The sequence below is a fragment of the Poecilia latipinna genome, unplaced genomic scaffold (genome assembly GCF_001443285.1).
Source record: "Poecilia latipinna isolate Pla-1442-1.1 unplaced genomic scaffold, P_latipinna-1.0 Scaffold460, whole genome shotgun sequence".
In the NCBI taxonomy this organism is placed as follows: domain Eukaryota; kingdom Metazoa; phylum Chordata; class Actinopteri; order Cyprinodontiformes; family Poeciliidae; genus Poecilia; species Poecilia latipinna.
The window spans coordinates 290,017-308,513 of record NW_015113076.1 but is presented as its reverse complement, the minus strand read 5'-3'; the positions used below and the strand labels follow the sequence as shown (position 1 = coordinate 308,513).

Genomic DNA, 18,497 nt, shown 5'->3' with positions numbered 1-18,497 from the left:
ATACTTCCAAAAACTACTAAATGCAATGTTGTCACAAAGTTTTCGTCAAACTCATGTTTAGTAACAGGATAATCAGTGAAACCATATTTAATTGTTATATGTTTTATTTATTAAAATTATTTGTGGCCAATCTAATCCTGGTATATGTTGAACGTCAGTGTGTCATTTGATGTTTTGGTGTCTTGGGAGTCCAGTGCCTGTTGGGACGTTCACTTTTTCTTGGATTTCTAGTTGGCTCTCATCCCTTATATTTGGCTACATGTTGAATTTTAGTTCTGCAACATGAATAAATCTGTTTCTACTGTGCAAGACTGATATATCTTTGCTAATCAGACTGTATATGTAGACTGTTTATGTTAGTCTGATAATTAAATTTATTTGACGACGGTATGCCAGTTGTCAATCTCAAAGTATTCCCAGATGTCAGAGATTTTACTCTTGCTGGCTCCATTTAAGACAATTAATCAAGTTTATTTGTGTAGCACATTTCAGCAACAATGCAGTTCAAAGAGATTTACATCATAAAATCACAAAAATAAAAACAACATAATCTACAATTGAGAAAAGCAGTAACAAACATTACATTTTGATGAGTGCCATCATCAGTACACATCAAATATGTTGGTCAATGTTCATTTTATTTGGCCACTGAAGACAAATATTCTCCTCTGATGCGCAACCAAATGGACAACAACCCATGAAGCAGCATGGCTCATCGCGCTTTTATTTTGAAAACCGACACACAAAATGAAGCAGTCATGTGACCCATGCTGTTCCCAGTCACGTGGTTTTCAGCAAGCCGACACAAGCCTCGAAGCGGGGATTCAGGTAGCCCATCACTACCATGAAGGAATAATAGCATATCAATACCATGTTATCTTATGTAATATTCACTGGGTTGAATTTTTAATCTTGAGTAATAAACAGAAGTTTGGCCTTTCTTACAAACAAATGCAAACTATACAAATAATATTTTTTCACATGCAGTCACGTTTTCTGTTTACAATCCCAAGAGAAAACAAAAGTTTTTTGCAGATTTAAATTTTTGTGTTGCTTCTCTTAACGGCCTTGCTAGTAAAACTCAAAATTGAGGCAGTTATCAACTCAAAAAGTTTACATTCTAACATGATGGATGTGGGTGATGAATCCTAAAAGTCTCAAACGTTGCAGTTATGTTATGCCTTAAATGACTTAAATGAAATTACATCTCTTCTCTCACAGAGCACTTAACCTCTGATGAAACTCCTGCAGCGTTTTTGGCCGCTGCACTCTTCTTCAGAGAACTGTGCTGAAAAAGTGATGAAGTCAGAGAGGAGAAACAATGGGAAGGAGGCCAGCATGACTGAACCACTGACCTAATTTGATTGATATCAAAAAGTGTAATAATGGCTAATTAGGTGTAATAATTTGGGCCAATAAAGATGGGTGGCAGATTGAGGATGATATGTGCTGCATCAGGAGGACCTTACTCTGAAGTACTTGTCTCTGGTCCGTCCTCAGCCACAGGGATGGATAAATTTTGACCCCACATAAGTGAATCATTGTGTAATTATAAAAGAGGAAGAGGGACGTGGTTTCTCTAGGGGATAGATCTTGGTGGAGGAAGGATATTTGAAACTTCTGAAGAGGTCAGAGTTAGAATTAAAAAACAAGAAGAATGAGAGAAGAAAGTTATGGCAGTGTGTGTCCAGAACGACCGATGTGGCGATCTCTCACCAACTTGGTGGCCTGATGAAGTTTTCCTTAGACGCAGGCACTGTTCAATTAGTTTGATTATTTAGTAGTTCATTTACTGTATTCTAGAAACGCAGCTAACTGAGCAAAATCTGTTACATGGATTACAATGATGTTTTAAAGCCTTTATTTCTATTGATTGTGATAATTTTATGCTTACAAGAAATTAAAACAAATTAAATTTCTTAGATCAAAATATTAAATAATAAAAGAATAATTAAAAAAGCATTTTTCGAACAGACATGTGGGCTCAGTAAACAGTATGTTTAACATCCCATCAATATCCCATATTTGGTGGTACCATAAATATAGCTTTATTAGAAAAATGTAGAGCCAAATGTCCGGCCATTGTCTTAAGATCTTAGCTGAAGTCCACTTGGATTATGGGTTAGTGATCCACGGCACTGGGAAGTCCACCTCTGAATGGCTAAAAAGAAATAGCACTAACCTGAGGGGTTTGGGAAGGCATGGTTAAAGTCTAGATCTAAATTTGATTGAGCTGGCTATTGTAGTTAAAATTGATTCAATGTAGCCGAATTAAAACAATAATGCAAAGAAGACTGTGCCAAAATTCCTCTACAACCTTGTCTGGATTTTTTACCTTAAATAAAAACAGTTCTTTGTATGTAGACTGTTTATGTTAGTCTGATAATTAAATTTATTTGACGACGGTATGCCAGTTGTCAAATAATACATTTTCACCTTTACGTCAGTGAAAAACACATGTGGTAATTGTTTCTTTTATACATGTATATATAAAAGTACCGTAGAATGTCATATCAAGAACTAGATGGATATCATCTAGTTCAAACTATAAACATAAAATAAAAAAAGAATAAAATGTTCAAAAATGTAAGTTTAGAAGGAAAACTGAGACTGAATTTGATTGTTTGCTGTTGTTGTTGTTTAATCAATGCATTTAATTAATTTAAAATTAATTGGGTAACACTTTATTTGAAGGGCTGAATAAGACCGTCATGACACCGTCATAAACATGACATAACACCTGTCATGAACATGAATAAGCCTTCATGAATATTTATGACTGTTGTCATAAAGCGTCATTAGGTAAATTATGACACTTTTAATACAAAGTTGACATTATTCAAAATGTCTTTGTTATGACAACTTGACATTAACCAAGAAGTCATTACTGTTTAAACTTTACCTTTAATAACATAAAGTTACCTAATTTTTAAAGTGCAATCAGTAATACTTTTATAACAAATTTATATCAGTAATGATTTTGTCACAACAAAGACATTATGAATAATGTCAACTTTGTATTAAAAGTGAAGGCTTATTCATGTTCATGACATGTGTTTATGACAGTGTCATGTCAGTCTTATCCAACCCCCTTCAAATAAAGTGTTACCATTAATTTTTTTAAAACTTCCAGGATTTCTGGACAAACTCAGTACACATTACATTGAAAGCTGGATTTTTGTGTTATTTGTAAACATTTTGAGTTCATCATAAGTGAACACAAATTTGTTGTGAAGTTTAACTTAAATTAGAGGCATATTTGTTTAAAAATTGGATATCTGAAGTGATGAATTTGCTGTTAAAACCACAACTTGTCTAAATTGGTTTTACAAATATATGTATTCTTCATCCTTTTCATTAGGAACATCATGAAGTGGAAAAGATCACATTTGCTGAGATGCAGCGCTTCAACCATTGTGCTAAGATATCACAGCAGTGCTGCACTTTCCTACTTTGCAAAACGTCTGCATGCACATGATTCACTGATTAACGTCATTCTTTTTTTTCCTTTGAAGATGAAGATCTTATTTTTGACATATTTAATTCCATTAAAAATTTGACGAGTACTTCATATTTCTTTTTGTTTCAATATATGTTGCCTATTCTCTAAAAGCAAGACTTATGCTCAAAGACAAAGTTTGTGTTTCATGCAAAACTGAATGTCTTGTACACATTTCCGATTTTGCTAATATAAAATCATTTTTTCTTAAAAACCTTGAAAAAGTTAAAAATGTTATGTCGTTATTTTTACATTTATTTTTTAACAATATTTTAAAGAATTTTTTTCAAGCTGTGACTAAACCATGACAATTATATGAAATTTTTTTTCCTCATCTCATGTTACAAATATACCCAAATTACTGCCTGGAACAAAGAATAATATTGAAGTATGTGTGCTCCTGCAGGCTTATGTTGGTGTGAGCGGCAGGTTAGATCAGATGAATTAAGCTGCTCATCATGATGGCCAGCTCTTGCTGATCATTAGGAAAAACGCATGTAGAGTTTGCCACCCTGGCCCCTATGAAGGGCGGGTAATTACCACTAATGCACCATCATCTATGCATGACCGTCACATTATGTTTCAGAGGGCGGACAGTGAAACCTCTGACATGGATGTTTTATTCATCCATAATCCTCAAATTACTCATTTTAAAACCTAATTTTACATGATCAAGTATTTTTCCATGAGTTGATTCATATTAATTTTAGGTAAAATGGGGGCTCCAGTTCTTCTGTGATTGCAGAAGATAATTGTTTTTATTACATGAAAAATTAAAACATTGTTTTGATTTTGGCCTAACTATTGCACAAACTAAGAATTATTAACTTTATGACTACCTTAAAGTTACTTTTCTTCTTCAACGTTTGAGCCCACACGTCACTATATTAGAGCAACACAGCAGCGTTCTCATTGGTCATTATCTTAATAAAAATTAAAATTTTAAAAAGAAGTGAAGAATTAGTTTTCCAACTGTTGCTGTATTAAATAGGGATCAACCTGTTGTGTTCAATAAACTACCATACTATCAGCTCATACAATTACTTTTGAGTGATAATAGAACTCTGTCTTTCATATAAACACAGGAATCACTGAAAATAAAGTTGGTTGCTTCCACTGCCAAAGAACACCTAGTCATAGTTTTATTTTTGGTTTTATAACTAATAGACTTTTTGAAGATTTTTTTCTGTCCTCCATGATGAAGGAAACAACAGTAAGTAGTCCTCTGCCTTCAGTACTGTCCAGCTGCTTGAGTGGTCAGTGCCGAGTAAGTTGACTCTAATCCAGATGATTGTGGTCTTCTGAAAGGTCTGATTTGCTCATTTAGCTTGTTACCAGCTTGTCTATCAGCTTTTTTGCAGAGGGTCTGCTTTACTTGACAGAACATCAAAAATAATCATAATTCAAGCATTTATACATGATGAAGATTAACATGTATTTTCTAACGTCAAAAGAGCAAGAGACACAACTTCCTTCAATCCTTCACAATAACAGCATTAAGCAAGTATAAAATATTCTGAAGATTAAATTACAGAAGTATAATTCTATATGTTGCGTTTTCATTTCCATCTGCAGTCCTTCAGAGAAATAAAACAAGAGACAATATAAGAACAATTTAAAGACATAAACATACATGCAAAGTTACAAAATCGAACCCACAGTCAACATATTTATGTTTCATGCATATTCTAATGTTGGTTTAGTTTTTAAACCATTCTATCAACAATTCTTTGTTAAAGTACTCAAAGGAGAACGAGCATATTCATTCAAGAGTGGACTAATATTAACGTTCACACTACTTGTTGCTGTTGGGCAGATTTATTAAAAATCGATTTCCTCGTGCTTTCACACAAGCTGGAAGCATTCCCCCTTTTCTCGAAGGCTCAGAATGAAAATTATTATAGCCTGTTAAATGTGTTAACTCTGGTAACTGCTGCATGTAGCAGTACATGCAGCAAAAAAACAGTAGGAATGATCTATTTCTCCTCTAATTCTGGTAACGTTGCGTGTTACTCTGTAGACTCTTATTGTAAAAAAGTGAAACTCTCATCTTTTGCAAAATTCTAGTTATAGTGGGACTAGTTTATTCCTAGGCTAAAAATAGCATCACCGTCCCAACAATTCCAAAGAAATGTTTGCACATCTAGAAATGATTTATTTCAGATTTTTTTGTTTAATTTTGCTTTCATTTACACAGATAATTCTGCTGAGACACAGCGCCTCGTTCTGATGACAAAACGCTCAAGTTTATACAGAAGAAATTCTGATGATGTGGGAGGTATGATGTGAGTGAAACACTAAAATTATTGCCACTTCTTTTCCTACTAAAATAATAATAATAATAATAATAATAATAATAATAATAATAATAATAATAATAATAATAATAATAATGGCTTCACTGTCACCTAAGAAATTTATTTTATAACAGATTTTATTTTTTTTATATACATTTTGCCAAAAAATTTCAATAACATTGACTGGTAACCTTGAGATGATTACATCTTTATAAACAACTTGGTTTTCTTTCCTTTTTCTCTTGGTTTATGCTTTGATGTTTTTTAAAAGTTATGGTGGCATAATGTTTTTTTTTTATATATATATATATATATCTGTGAAAGAATCAAACCTCCCTCCCGTAATGATTACCTTTGCCTCATAGAAAAGTAGACTAATGAATTCTAAGTAATTTAATTTGTCATTTTGAAAAATATGACAACCTGTGTGTTTGCATCTGAAACACACATATGAACATATGACGTAAAAATCTGCACAGGGGCGCAACAAAAATAGTCGCGCTGAGGCTGCTTGACAGTATGATTTTACCTCTGTGAATTCGTAGTATTTTTGCATGTAAAAAGCAGCTCCTGTTTCCCTGCGTGTAAACACATGTGCCCATCAGGAGACCTCGTGTGATATTATGACTCCAGAAGCATATAACATTGCTGTTGTGAAGACTGAAGATCATGGAGGGTAGTAATGGCTGCATTATCACTCCTCTTATTGTGTCTTAATTAGTGGCATTTAATTATGTGCTAATGCAGTGAGGACTATTAAAGACAGTGAGACCTGCTGATCAGGGAATTAAAGAAACTCTCTCATACACACACACACACTTCTGCACGCTCAGCTTTTCACACCAACACACTCTCAAATCTCAGTTCCCTTTAACTAGAAATTACCGGCATCCTACAGAGAACATGTGTATGCGTGTGTGTGTGTGTGTGTGTGTGTTTGTGTGCATATCAGATCTAACACAGCGAGAAGGAGTTGGAGGATTTAGAGAAAAAGAAGAAAAAAACTCAGCATATGATGGAGAACAATACAAAATAAATGAAAGAAAAAAAAAACAAGCGTAATTATTTTTAAGTGTATTTTGATTGACACCCAAATATTTTCTAATTCTTCACTCCCACGCATCTCCTCCACTGGTGCATCTCAATTATTTGTTCAGAGGCTGGTGTGACAATGGTGTCGGCTGTGGGTGCCTTTGGGATGCTAAACAGGGGGACAGGAGGTTAAATATAAGTCACTTTCAGTGGGATGAACCTGAGGCTTTGTGCTGCTGGAGTGCAGGGGCTTCAAAGCTTCATTAAAACAGAGCAAACAAAAGAGCAAACTTGATCCGAAGCCCCCACCCACCACCACCACCTCCACCACCACGTCTGCGTTTGAAGATGGTGGAGCTGCAGTGCTGAGTGTTGCTGCCTCCTCATCTCAGTCACATTGTGATCCTCCAGCTCTCTGCTGGGCAAAGACACATCAGCCCAAATGTCCAATCCAGTCTCACCTGCATGAAGGCTGAGCGTGGCGGCAGTCAGGTCACATTTTATTTTCTTTCTTGCATGAGTTTATCTAATAAGAATTTTTTGTTTTGTTTTTTTTTTTTTTTTTTTACAGTTTGGCTTTAAAATTTGCTGCCTAAAACTGTAAAATGCCACATTTACAAAAACTCGCAGGTGTTTTAGTTGAGGTATGTTTTCTCTTTGCCAAGCAGTTAAAAGTTAAACGGTTACCTTTACATCATTTTCAGTAATTCAGTAAAAGTCAAATATTGGAAATTAGATGTTTCTCTTCTTTTTTTTTCTTTTTCCCTTTTTGATGTTCAATTTTCCAGATAAAAATAAAAACTTAAAAAATAAAGAGGATGAAATTAATCACAAATGTTACATTTTACTTGAGCTCTATGTAATTTTTTTTACTTAATTTCTAACAAGCTGATAAAACCCCACATATGATACATATTTTAATCAGTTGCCTATGTTATCTAAAAACAAAGCAATTGCATGCTAATTCCTACATTCACAAACCAGTTTAATTTACAAATATTTACACTTATGTCAAAGGGGGGGTTTGCTTAGAGGAAATGTGCAAATTTCTGTTGTGCAAAAATGAAAAGAAATGTTCAAAAAATACAAAAGTCAGGATTGAGTTTCAAATTCTTTATAAATATCTTCAGGTAAATAGGATTATAATACAGTCATAACATGTTTAATAAACTGCTAAAGAACAGACAAAAAAGTGCAACAGGCCTAATTATTTTATTTTATTCTTTTAAGAAAGCAAAAGGCCTACTTTTACTTTAGCAAACAGACTTGCAACGATTTACTGTAAAGAATGACAGCAAAAAATATAATTTCTTATTTTGCATTTAGGAAAGTCTTTTGAGTGAAAGCTTTCTTTGGGATCTGCTTTGTCTGATTATATTCGCCACTTTGGTGGTAAATGCCCTTACAAAGTGTGCAAATTAATTAGGATTTTTAAACACAAAGGTCGAAATGAGAAATTAGTTACAGAGTACAAGTACGTATTTTACAACAGTTGATGACACGTTTGTGTCTCTGATAGGCCTGTTCTGATTTATTTATCACGGGTTCCTTTAAGAGAGGAAAAAGAGCTGAAATGAACACACTTTTTTACCCGGTTAGGACAGCAGCAGAGCCGGGTGCAGCGGGGCTCCCTTCCCCTCCAGCAGATCGCTCTTTTCCATCACCGACCCTACAGAGCAGAGCTGGGTCGGGCCGGTCTGCATCCCCGTTAGACCTGGCATCGGACCCAGAGACGGGGTCGGCTTTATGGGCACCGGGATCGCGGGCAGGGTTGGCCCGCTGGCGCTGTGGTACAGGCCCTTGGCGGACACGCTGAAGGGCGCGTATTCAGATGATGGCGCGGGCACGGGCACGCCGCTCATGGACTCTGACAGCACGCCGACGTGCGGCCACATGGAGTTGACTACGCTGCTGAGCTGAGGGGGCACCGGGTAACCCAGGTGGTGCATGACCGAAGTGAGAGGAAGCCCGCCGGCCACCACGCCTTTGTAGTCCCTTCCTATGATGTTCTCGATGGCGAAAGGATGCTTGAACCCACCGGGCTGCGTGCAGGTGATGCCCCCGTAGCTCTGGAAGTGAGGGAGCCGACCCACGCCTGCCGGGGCGACCGGGTGTTCGGGGTGAGACGGTGCGGCGCCCAGCTTGCTGCCCGGGTGGTGGTGGTGGTGATGGTGGAAGTAGTGCATCATTGGGGAAGTCTTGCAGGCCATGTGCTCTGCGCGCAGCACCTTGAAACGCTTCCTCCTCCGCAAGAAGCTGCCGTTTTCAAACATGTCCCCGCAGTCCGGGTGCAAAGCCCAGAAGCTGCCCTTCCCAGGCTGGTCGGGCCTCCGGGGGATCTTAATGAAGCAGTCGTTGAAGGAGAGATTGTGTCGGAGGGAGTTCTGCCACCTCTGGGTGTTCTCTCGGTAGTACGGAAAGCGATCCATGATGAACTTGTAAATGTCACTCAGAGGCAGCATCTTGTCCGAGGAGTTTTGGATGGCCATCGCTGTCAGTGAAATGTAGGAGTATGGAGGCTTCTGGTCGCTGTAGGAGTTTTTCCCTGGTCGGGGCATAGCTGTTACTGATATCCTAAAGCGTCTGCTTTAAATCAACCACTTTTTAGTTATATTTTACGCGTTTGCTTACTTGGCAGTCAGTCTCCATCCAGCTGGTTGATTCCAAAAATCTGAGCCATCAAATTAGAGTAACTGCGCTTTATCAACCAAAAAAGGCCTGCAACTGACAGGTAGGATCCTCAGAGGTGCGCGCATCCAAACATTGTTCTCTCTGGATGTCTCTTCGCTGAAACGACGCGCTTTAAAGTTGTGCGCAAAACTCAGCCTGTGTGCGCAAAAGTTGTGAGGTCCCCTCGCCTGGCACGGTCGGGTTGTGTGTGGCTCCTCTTTTCTTTCCTCCTCTCCTCCACACGTGTGACGTTCTCACTCGTCGCGCCGTGTTTTTGTAAGCCCCCCCGTAGGTCGTCGGCTCTATTATCTGTTATTCAGACACTTAGGGGACACGTCAGGAGTGAGCAGAGGGTTGTGTGCCTGCGTGAGTCTGTGTTTGTGAATGTGTGTGGAAGTAGGGGTGGCAGGAGCGAAGAGATGGGGTGAAGTCATGAGAGGAGGGGCGGTCTGTGGGCGCGTTTGGTTCTAATCTGCTGTTTGCCAATCCAAGAGCTGTGCCCAACACACTCAACGCAGATCTGTAGTGGCATATATCAGCTGTGTTTAAAGCGTTGTCTCTTAAACAAACCCGACCCTTCTTTTCTGCATCACATTGACCTTTGACCTCTGTTTTGTCTTCCGTTTAAAGTCTGGTAAAAGAAAATGTACTTTAAAAAAAATCACTTGTTTGTTGAATAATTTTGACAAACTATTTGTCATCCATGTGACATTTACATCCACGATATAAAAAAATATTTACATTCTAGATGCGTTTTAAAAACAGAAAATATAATCAGTCCCTTTCACCACTGATAAAAAATGCACTATATTTTTCTGCACCTTTTGCATTTTTATCAAATAAACACCAATTACTGCTGATGCCTGATTCCGGAGCTCGTTGGGTGGAAGGTACGGTACAACCGGGACAGTTCAACAGCCCATCACGGAAAGACATAGGACAAACAACCAGGCAAGTTCACGCTCACTTCCAGTGCCACGTTTAGTGAGACCAACTAACCTAACATTCATCCTTTGGAACTGGAGCGTTTCTGCACAAACCATCACAAACGTTTGAGACCAATTTCATTTGATTTGAAGAAGGTGAAGGTAGGTGGGTGGGAGAGCAACTTCACTCATATTAGGAGGATCGGGTGTACAAATGTGCTTTAATGTACAACTGGGACATGTGTGTAACGTCCCAGTTGACAACTTGTGATTTGCCAAGTTATAGGGTTTATGCATTTGTGTACTTAGGCTGCTAATATAGTTTTTTTCAGAAGAAAATTTATTGTTAAATAATAATAAAAAAATTAATGAGCCTGACTGTCCATCCATCCATCCATCCATCCATCCATCCATCCATCCATCCATCCATCCATCCATCCATCCACTTGGACCTGTTCCTCAGTGGAAATCTCCAGCTGTTTCCAGGCCAACAGAGAAACAGTCCCTCCATCGTCTCCTGGGTCTTCCTCTGGGTCTCCTAAGGTGGGACATGTCCAGAACACTTCACCTCGGAGGCATCCAGGTGGCGACCTGATCAGATGCTTTGGTCACCTGAGTCAGCTCCTCTTGACGTGGTGGAGCAGCAGATTCCTGAGCTACACGCAAACAATCCAACAAGCAGAATGGGCGAATAACTATAAATGTGAGATAAACACATACTTTTATACTTCTAACGCATTTTTGAAAACAGAGAATAATATGAACTCAGAACAAGAGAAAGAGAAAGGAATTCAAATTCAAAATTCATGGCAAGTTGACTTTACTATACATGCAAATTGTATGTCATTAGTTTAAAGAGCCTGTGGTGAAAATAAGAATATTTCACACAAGATATTTCAGATTACTGATGAGTTTTAAAGTTCAAACCTTGTGCATTTAAGGTTCAAGTCAGCTACAAAACTTTACATTTGGTGCTGAATAGGGAAGGATATGTGATGTTTAGATTTGTCTTCAGGAATTTTTCTATTGTATGGCATTTTGCTCTAGTAAGAACAGAAAAAATTAATTAAATAACTGATTCTCCATTACAACAGAACGAGAAAACAAATGGACTATTTTAGTAAAGTATTTGCTAAATTGTACTTTCAGGAACTTTTCCAAATAAAGCGCTCAAAGTTTAGATTACTGTAAATTCAGATAACACTGTGAGGAAAAGGGGAGCCTTTACCTTTTTAAAATTAAGCTAAAGACACTCTTCCAAATTTATTTCTTTAATTTGAAAATCCAAATTAATTTTTTTAATTTGGAAGAGTTTGCACAAGAGGGGAGATGCATTACCAAATGAACTAAACCAGTGGTGGAAATATATTTGCCTTTCAAAATAAAAGTCATACATTCTCTATAAAACAACATTGTTATTATTGTTATTATTACTACTACATATGTTTATAGTTGCCGTTTTAGATTACTAATAGGCCTAAACCCGACAGGCATGAAAACGTCATTGCGTTGATGTGTCAAAATAAAACTAATAGGAACTTTTCAAAATAAAAGTCTTGCGTCTCCTGAAAATGATTATGACAAATTAAGGTTCAGTGTTCCTGGGAAGCTTTAAATCCCAAAGCTCATTCATTTTGGGCCCTAAGTCTGAAACAAGACAGTCCTAGCGGCGCAGACATGCACCAAGTGGCAGCACGTGGCAGACACCATCAAAAAAATTTCCTTCCTGAGTTTTCTAATTAACGTCACTCTCGTCTGATTGAAGTGACCAGAGGTACCCGAACCAGAAACCAGGATGAGTTCCCTTCAGAAAGTCAATAGAAAAAACATGGCATATTTAAACACAGCCTCTTTGTTAAATTTGCTCGATTGCACTTTCAGACTTTCCCGGCAATAAATCATGTGTGCCTTTGCGCACAATAATCAGCGCGCTTCTCGTCTGCTCCCCACGCTCACAGGAACCGCTTCCGCACAGAAAACACACGACTAAGACAACACACTGAGCGAAGAGAGGCGCTGTTGTTGATTAATTGCTGAGAGGGGAGTCCGGCGGCTGTCTGTCTGTTCAAACACTCTCTGGTGAATCCTACAAGGATGTAAACAAACTTCATCCCCGTGCTCCGGATCCTGCTCGGCGGAGAGAACAACAAAAAGCTGCTTTCTGTGTTTTTTTTTTGTTGTTTTTTTTCCCTCTCTGGCCAGGTGTCATGGCTGGGTCCTTGACGGCTCCTGTCTTCCCCGCTGCCCCTGCGGGTCTTCGAATACATTACAATAATTAAGCCTTCCGTGATTTAGCCTCCTTGGAGAAAAGTCCAACAATGTAATTAAGGGCAAGCTCGCTGTATTAGGTATGAATATTCAAAACTGTGTCAATTAATTAGCCGGTGCATCTCTCCTGTAATGTCTGGGTCCTTAAAGCCCACTCGAAAGGTCAGCTGTGTCAACTGAGAGCATATTTTAAAGGCATCAGATAATTGCAAGGAAAATTACCTTTTAAGCGCCACATCACCAGCAGCTAGAGAATATTTTAAATGAACTGATAAATAAAGAGAAGGGTTGTTTTTCCAGGCGCCTGGAAAAAAAATGAGACGTGCAACTCCAAAGGCCCTCGGAGGCCAACGTGTGTAAAAGCATCCCCCTTAAAACGCCCGGGAAAGATCAATATTAAATCTGTTTTCGCAAAGGGGGCCGTTAAATAGACACTGTGGCTGATCTGCATAACAAAATTAATTAGGCAGTCCGTCGCATTCTTCGGCGCCGCACCAAACTCCTGGACAAATAACTAGTTGTGTAAAGCGCACCTTCTGGGCATATGGAACATATGTTGGAATTATCCTTAATTGACTAATTACATAAATTACTCATTAGGTTTACAGCACATCAATTATAAAAGATGTATCAATTAATTTTGCATAAATTACAAGCGGCACCCCGCACGATGAGGGCGACTGGGGGGAAGGTGGGTCGTCAGGAGGGGGGTCTTTTCCAAAGGTGGAGAGTGTGTGCGTGCTGCGTGCGTCTGTGCCTGTGTGCGTATGTGTGTGTGTGTGTGTGTGTGTGTGCGTGCGTGCACGCGCGCGCAAACGCGGGCGCGCGTGGGCGACGGTCGTCTGTTTGTTTCCAGCCTCTAATAATTATTTGCTCAGCTTAAGGGCAAAGATATCTGTTCTCTGTCTCCCACTCGCACGGGGAAAGTGTGGGGGTAATGGCAATTATACTAATAATAATAATCTTAAAGACCTCTCTCTCCAACTCATAAGGGGCGCATCGTCGCGGAGAGAGCCATTAAAATCAATTAGCGAGGCCTATTGTTTTCAATGGAAAATTAAGCCGGTTTAGGACCGCATAGAGCAAACGCTGCAAGGCTTATTTGTGCAATGAGGTATTATTTAAAGGAAAACGTCTTTTCCGTTTTTTGCCATAAAACAGCGAGGAAGCTGTCCATTGTGTCTGCCTGTTGACTGTCTCCGTCATTTCAGGCTAAACAGAAGAAAATAAAACTATCCTTAAGTATTCCATTACATTTTTAACAAACATCTTGAGTAAGTTTTATGCTGCAAATAGAGAACTCTCCAACATTAACACACGTATGAGTACAGGCCTTCTTATGGTGCTTGAATATTGAGAGTTATCATGCAGAAAACAAGCTTCCCCCTTTTTATTATGAACCTTTTAGCAGACTTTATAAAACGTCTATAAATGCCTATAGACTTTTTTTTTTTTTACTTAATTCAGTTAATTTTCTGTTTGTTTATACGGTGCTAATTAACACCAGCAGCCCATTTAGTCACTTTAGAATACATATATTCTATTGATATCAACGTAAATGGATGCAAGTTTGTGACCTTAGCATCTTTACACACATTTGGGCTGAATGATAATTTGGTACTGATGTGTCACCTATTGCATCTCTTTTTTGTTGTTGTTTTTATATTTCTGGCAGGATCTCAACTTGCCTTACCAAAATAGGTACAACAACAACAACCCTGCAGAGTAAAGTAGGTAAAGTCGATGAACAATTAATTTATGATTCACTCTAGACAAACTAAAACACATTGTTATACAGTGTGAGAAGCAGCAGGGAGCAGCAAAATCACATATGTTTAGGACACTGAGCTCATAATTAGGATTTTTTTTTTTTACCTCAACAAATTCTGTTTTAATTTATGCAGTTCTTGTGCACAGATCCTAAACTTTTGATGCAATCTTTTTGTGATAGAAACTGCAAATGTTCTTCACTTTACATTTTTAAATATACTCTCAAATTGACCCAGGGGAAAAGGGGAAAAAACAAAGAAGTAACCATCACAAAATAGTGCCCATTAACTGACCAAGCACTCACTAACCATCCACCTGAAAATGAATTATTTTGATGACCGTTTGCTGATGGTACTATAATCCTTGGATATGATTCTTCCTAGAAAGGAAACTGGTATTGTTTCCATTTATCATCTTTGCACACAGAGGGCATGAAGCAATAGCTTCACCAGCTTCACAGTTGTTGTTTTTTTTTTTATCTTAAATGAGTTAAAAAGTAAACATGTGGAATCAAAATTATCCAAGTCTTTTGTAGCTTCTGTTGGGTTTACTGTTTGTTCAGCTCCATCCAACTTTTCACCAACTCTCATCTATTTTTCTGTTTCTAATGAGGTGTCTTATTTTTCTTTCAACGCTGGCTTTCTCCTCATCACTCTTCAACAAAGACCAAACTTGAAACCTCTATGTTAAAATAATTTTCTAAATTACATTTAAATTATATAACACATATTTAATTGTCTCATAAGATCAAGCATCAGCCTCTCAATTTTTGTTGCAATTATTAAGCGTCTGATCTTAATCTGGATTTTTATCTGATGTTTTATTGGAAGGATTGCCACAGTTTTCAACAGGGTTGATCATTTCCAGAGGCTCAAAGTTAACTTAATTCAACTTGTTTTGATGTGTATCATCATTCTTGTAGAGAACAGTTGTCTTGTAAATGTTTTTGTTTTTTTAATAATCTCACTTCTCTGTGGACAGATAGTGGTTTTACAACAGTTTCTAATTCTTGGCAGGTTTTATCTTAACCTTCCTTCAGAACAGGTGAAATATGAACTGCTAACATGAAAACATTACATTTTAAAGTGCTTAAGTCTTAGGCTGAATTAAGTTTTATTCTTTTTCTAAACTGTAATGCTTGTTGCCGGTTTAAAACAAAAGAAACATGAAACTATGTTGTCCTAATCCAATCCCAGGGTCCTTATCAAGGCTTTTCAAATGATTTGTATAACAGTTTCTGTCAACCAGTGATGTTTCGTGTTTATTATTTGCTATAAATATCATTCAGAGTGAAAGAGAGACTACAGCAACTCCTGTTGTATGTTGGGTGAACAGCTTTGTGCACAGTTAACCCAGTAAATTTTAGCTAATAAAGCAAATTATTCAGGTTAAGAAGGAAGAGAATATTTTTTTTCCAAAATCTTTGTCTTCATGCAGAAAAGCACAGAAACATGCTGAGCTGCATCAAAACAGAGCAAATATGCTATTGTTAGCTTTTCACTTCAGCAAAGTTCTCAGCATGTTGGCACGAACCAGACAAAGTTTTACTAAAGACAGCAGCTGCATGTGTGGAATCATATTAATCTTTAGAAACAAACTTACGTTACGTGTTTTTCAGGCACATATAACTGTGACGTAATTGCAAACATACATACAGATTTCATGGCACTTCACTAAACATGGATTTTCTCAGAGTCAAAAAATAGAGGCTTAAATGCAAAATATTACAATGGACAACAAGTCATTGGTCTTTTCTGCAGCCACTAAACTTAAATATATTTTTGAGTTGGGTTTGATTTTCCTCAATACTTTCAATAATACAAACCAAACAGCCAGCAGAGAGAAGTGGAAAATTATCCGAGTTGCATATATTTTGGCACATTCATATTAGAGTTTGGCTATGTAAGTACATGCTTCACACAGTGACATCACTGTCTGCATATAGTGAAAAGATGAAACAGTAGAGAAGTTTTGGAGGATTGGCACCCCTACCTAAAATTCTCAGAAAAGTACCCTGAACATCTAAGACCACAAGGCTTATGTCTCCTAGTTAAAGTCCAACGCAATGACAGCTGTGGAGAAGCTCCAAAGCCAAAACCACAAAGGCCCATCTTAAATTTGAAAAAAATAAAATTAAATTAAATAAATAAATCTTAATGGGAACTGTTCTTTTGAGTGAAGAGACAAAAGAAAAATTTCTCCACTGTGAAAAAATCTCAATGAATTTGAGATAATTTAGGACTTTTTTTTTCTTTAAATATAAATGACCAAAAAGAGGTCTGATTTTTAGCCACTTAGAGACGTAGAGAGTCTGAAAGGTTTATGAAAACAAATGTACGATTTTGTTCTTCTGGGTTTACAGCAGCAGTTCAGGTTGGCACCAAGGAGGACATGTTGAAATTAGTAATTATATTGAAGTATCGTCAGAGAAATTGCTAGAGTTTGACGAGGTAACAGAGATCTAAGAGGAAGAGATGTACCTCCAGAGCCTGAGGTTCATACATGGTGGTGAATGGCAACTTGATTGTTTCCTTGGTGTTTTCTTTGAGAATAAAAGTGTGAAGAGCAGAGGAACTTTGGAGGACAATCAGGTGAGCAAAAGGCCAATGGTTAGAGCAGTGGTTCTTAACCTGGGTTCGATCGAACCCCAGGGGTTCTCAGGTCTCAGGGGTTCGGCGGAGCCTCTGCCACGGAGGTAAACACACTGTGTAAAGTCGTGATGACGCCCCGTTTTGCCATCACTTGCTGCAGAGGATCACGTTACATTGCTTAGCCAATCAGTGCTGCGGGAAGGAGATCCACTCTCAGCATGGATTTGAACTTGTGCTCACAGTTAATATAATAAGTTGTATTACCTCCCCCACGCCACTAGAGGCAGTACCAACCCCGAAAAGATGTGACTAAGGAGTAGATTTAGACTATATTAGACTATATATTACTATATTATTAGATTTAGACTATATTTAGACTATATATTTTGTGTTTGGGGGGGGGGGGTTCGGTGAATGCGCATATGAAACTGGGGGGTTCGGTACCTCAAAAAAGGTTAAGAACCACTGGGTTAGAGTGATCCAGGCAGGTGGTATCAAGATGGCGGCCAAACACAGGAACCGATTCCTATATTAAAGAAGACAACAAAGTAGGTAAAAACAGAGCAGAAAGGGCAGCCTGACTACCATATGACAGCAAAATAATCTGACATCTTCCTCAGCTAATCGGCTCCTCTTTATGCTCCTCCTGATGAGGTTTGATGAGGTGCAGCTGTGGGAGCACACCTGCCAGTCACATCCTGCAAGGAGAGGAGCAAAGGAGAGACACACATGCATACCTACACACAGCTCAGTGGACAGAATAAATAAGGTCACAGATGTTTAATGTTTCCATCGGAAAAATTTGCCCTTCTCACTTTAGGTGACATGTTTTATGGATTTCATGAGTAATTTCAAGTCATCTCACATGTTTCAGGGTAAAGTACAGCCTCAACTTTTGCTTTAAATCTATTTTCCTCAAATCTATTCGGATACTCGTGGTGGATTCTGTTTTGGTGAGCTTTCCATGTCCAGCCACAGCAAAACATTACCAAATCATGACACTTCCTCCTCCGTGCTTCATGGTAGGTAATGTTCTGCTCATAAAAGTTCTGTATTTGGTTTTAGAAAAAAAAAACAAAAAACAACTTCTGTTCTGGTGTCCAGCGAAATGCATTTGAGACCCAGCTGTCCAAAAAATAAACAAACCCAAAAAAAATGATTTCAGAAGCGCTGGTCTTTCATGTTTTAGATCAATCTGACAAATTTTAGTCTATCCTTCATGTTTTTATAAAAATGTATACATTCATGTGCAACTGTATTCTGACATCATCCTAATTTTAAGTGGAAACATTTTTACAACATAAAGAAGTAAAAGGTAATTTCATTTGTCAATATTGTTTATATTGCATGCCCCACCCCTCCCGACCCCACTGAGGGACAAGGGTGTTCAGAAAATGGATGAGCATGCCCAAATATGTAGGAAAAAACAGTTTATTGTGGTCTC

At 38.0% G+C, this 18,497-nt stretch overlaps 2 protein-coding genes across 2 annotated transcripts in view; one reads left to right on the top strand and one right to left on the bottom strand.

The window, feature by feature from the left end:
• The first annotated feature begins 6,593 nt into the window (after window positions 1-6,593).
• Window positions 6,594-18,497, top strand: part of LOC106951460 (prune homolog 2 with BCH domain) — a 53,004-nt gene continuing 41,100 nt past the window's right edge. Inside the window, exon 1 of the mRNA XM_015039026.1 lies at window positions 6,594-6,615. The gene's annotated coding sequence lies outside the window, so the exon portion shown is untranslated. The remainder of the gene's footprint in view (window positions 6,616-18,497) is intronic.
• On the bottom strand, window positions 7,948-9,908 carry foxb2 (forkhead box B2). Its single transcript, XM_015039031.1, has one exon. It carries the CDS (start codon window positions 9,384-9,386, stop codon window positions 8,424-8,426), a length of 963 nt encoding a protein of 320 aa, XP_014894517.1. The 5' UTR covers window positions 9,387-9,908; the 3' UTR covers window positions 7,948-8,423.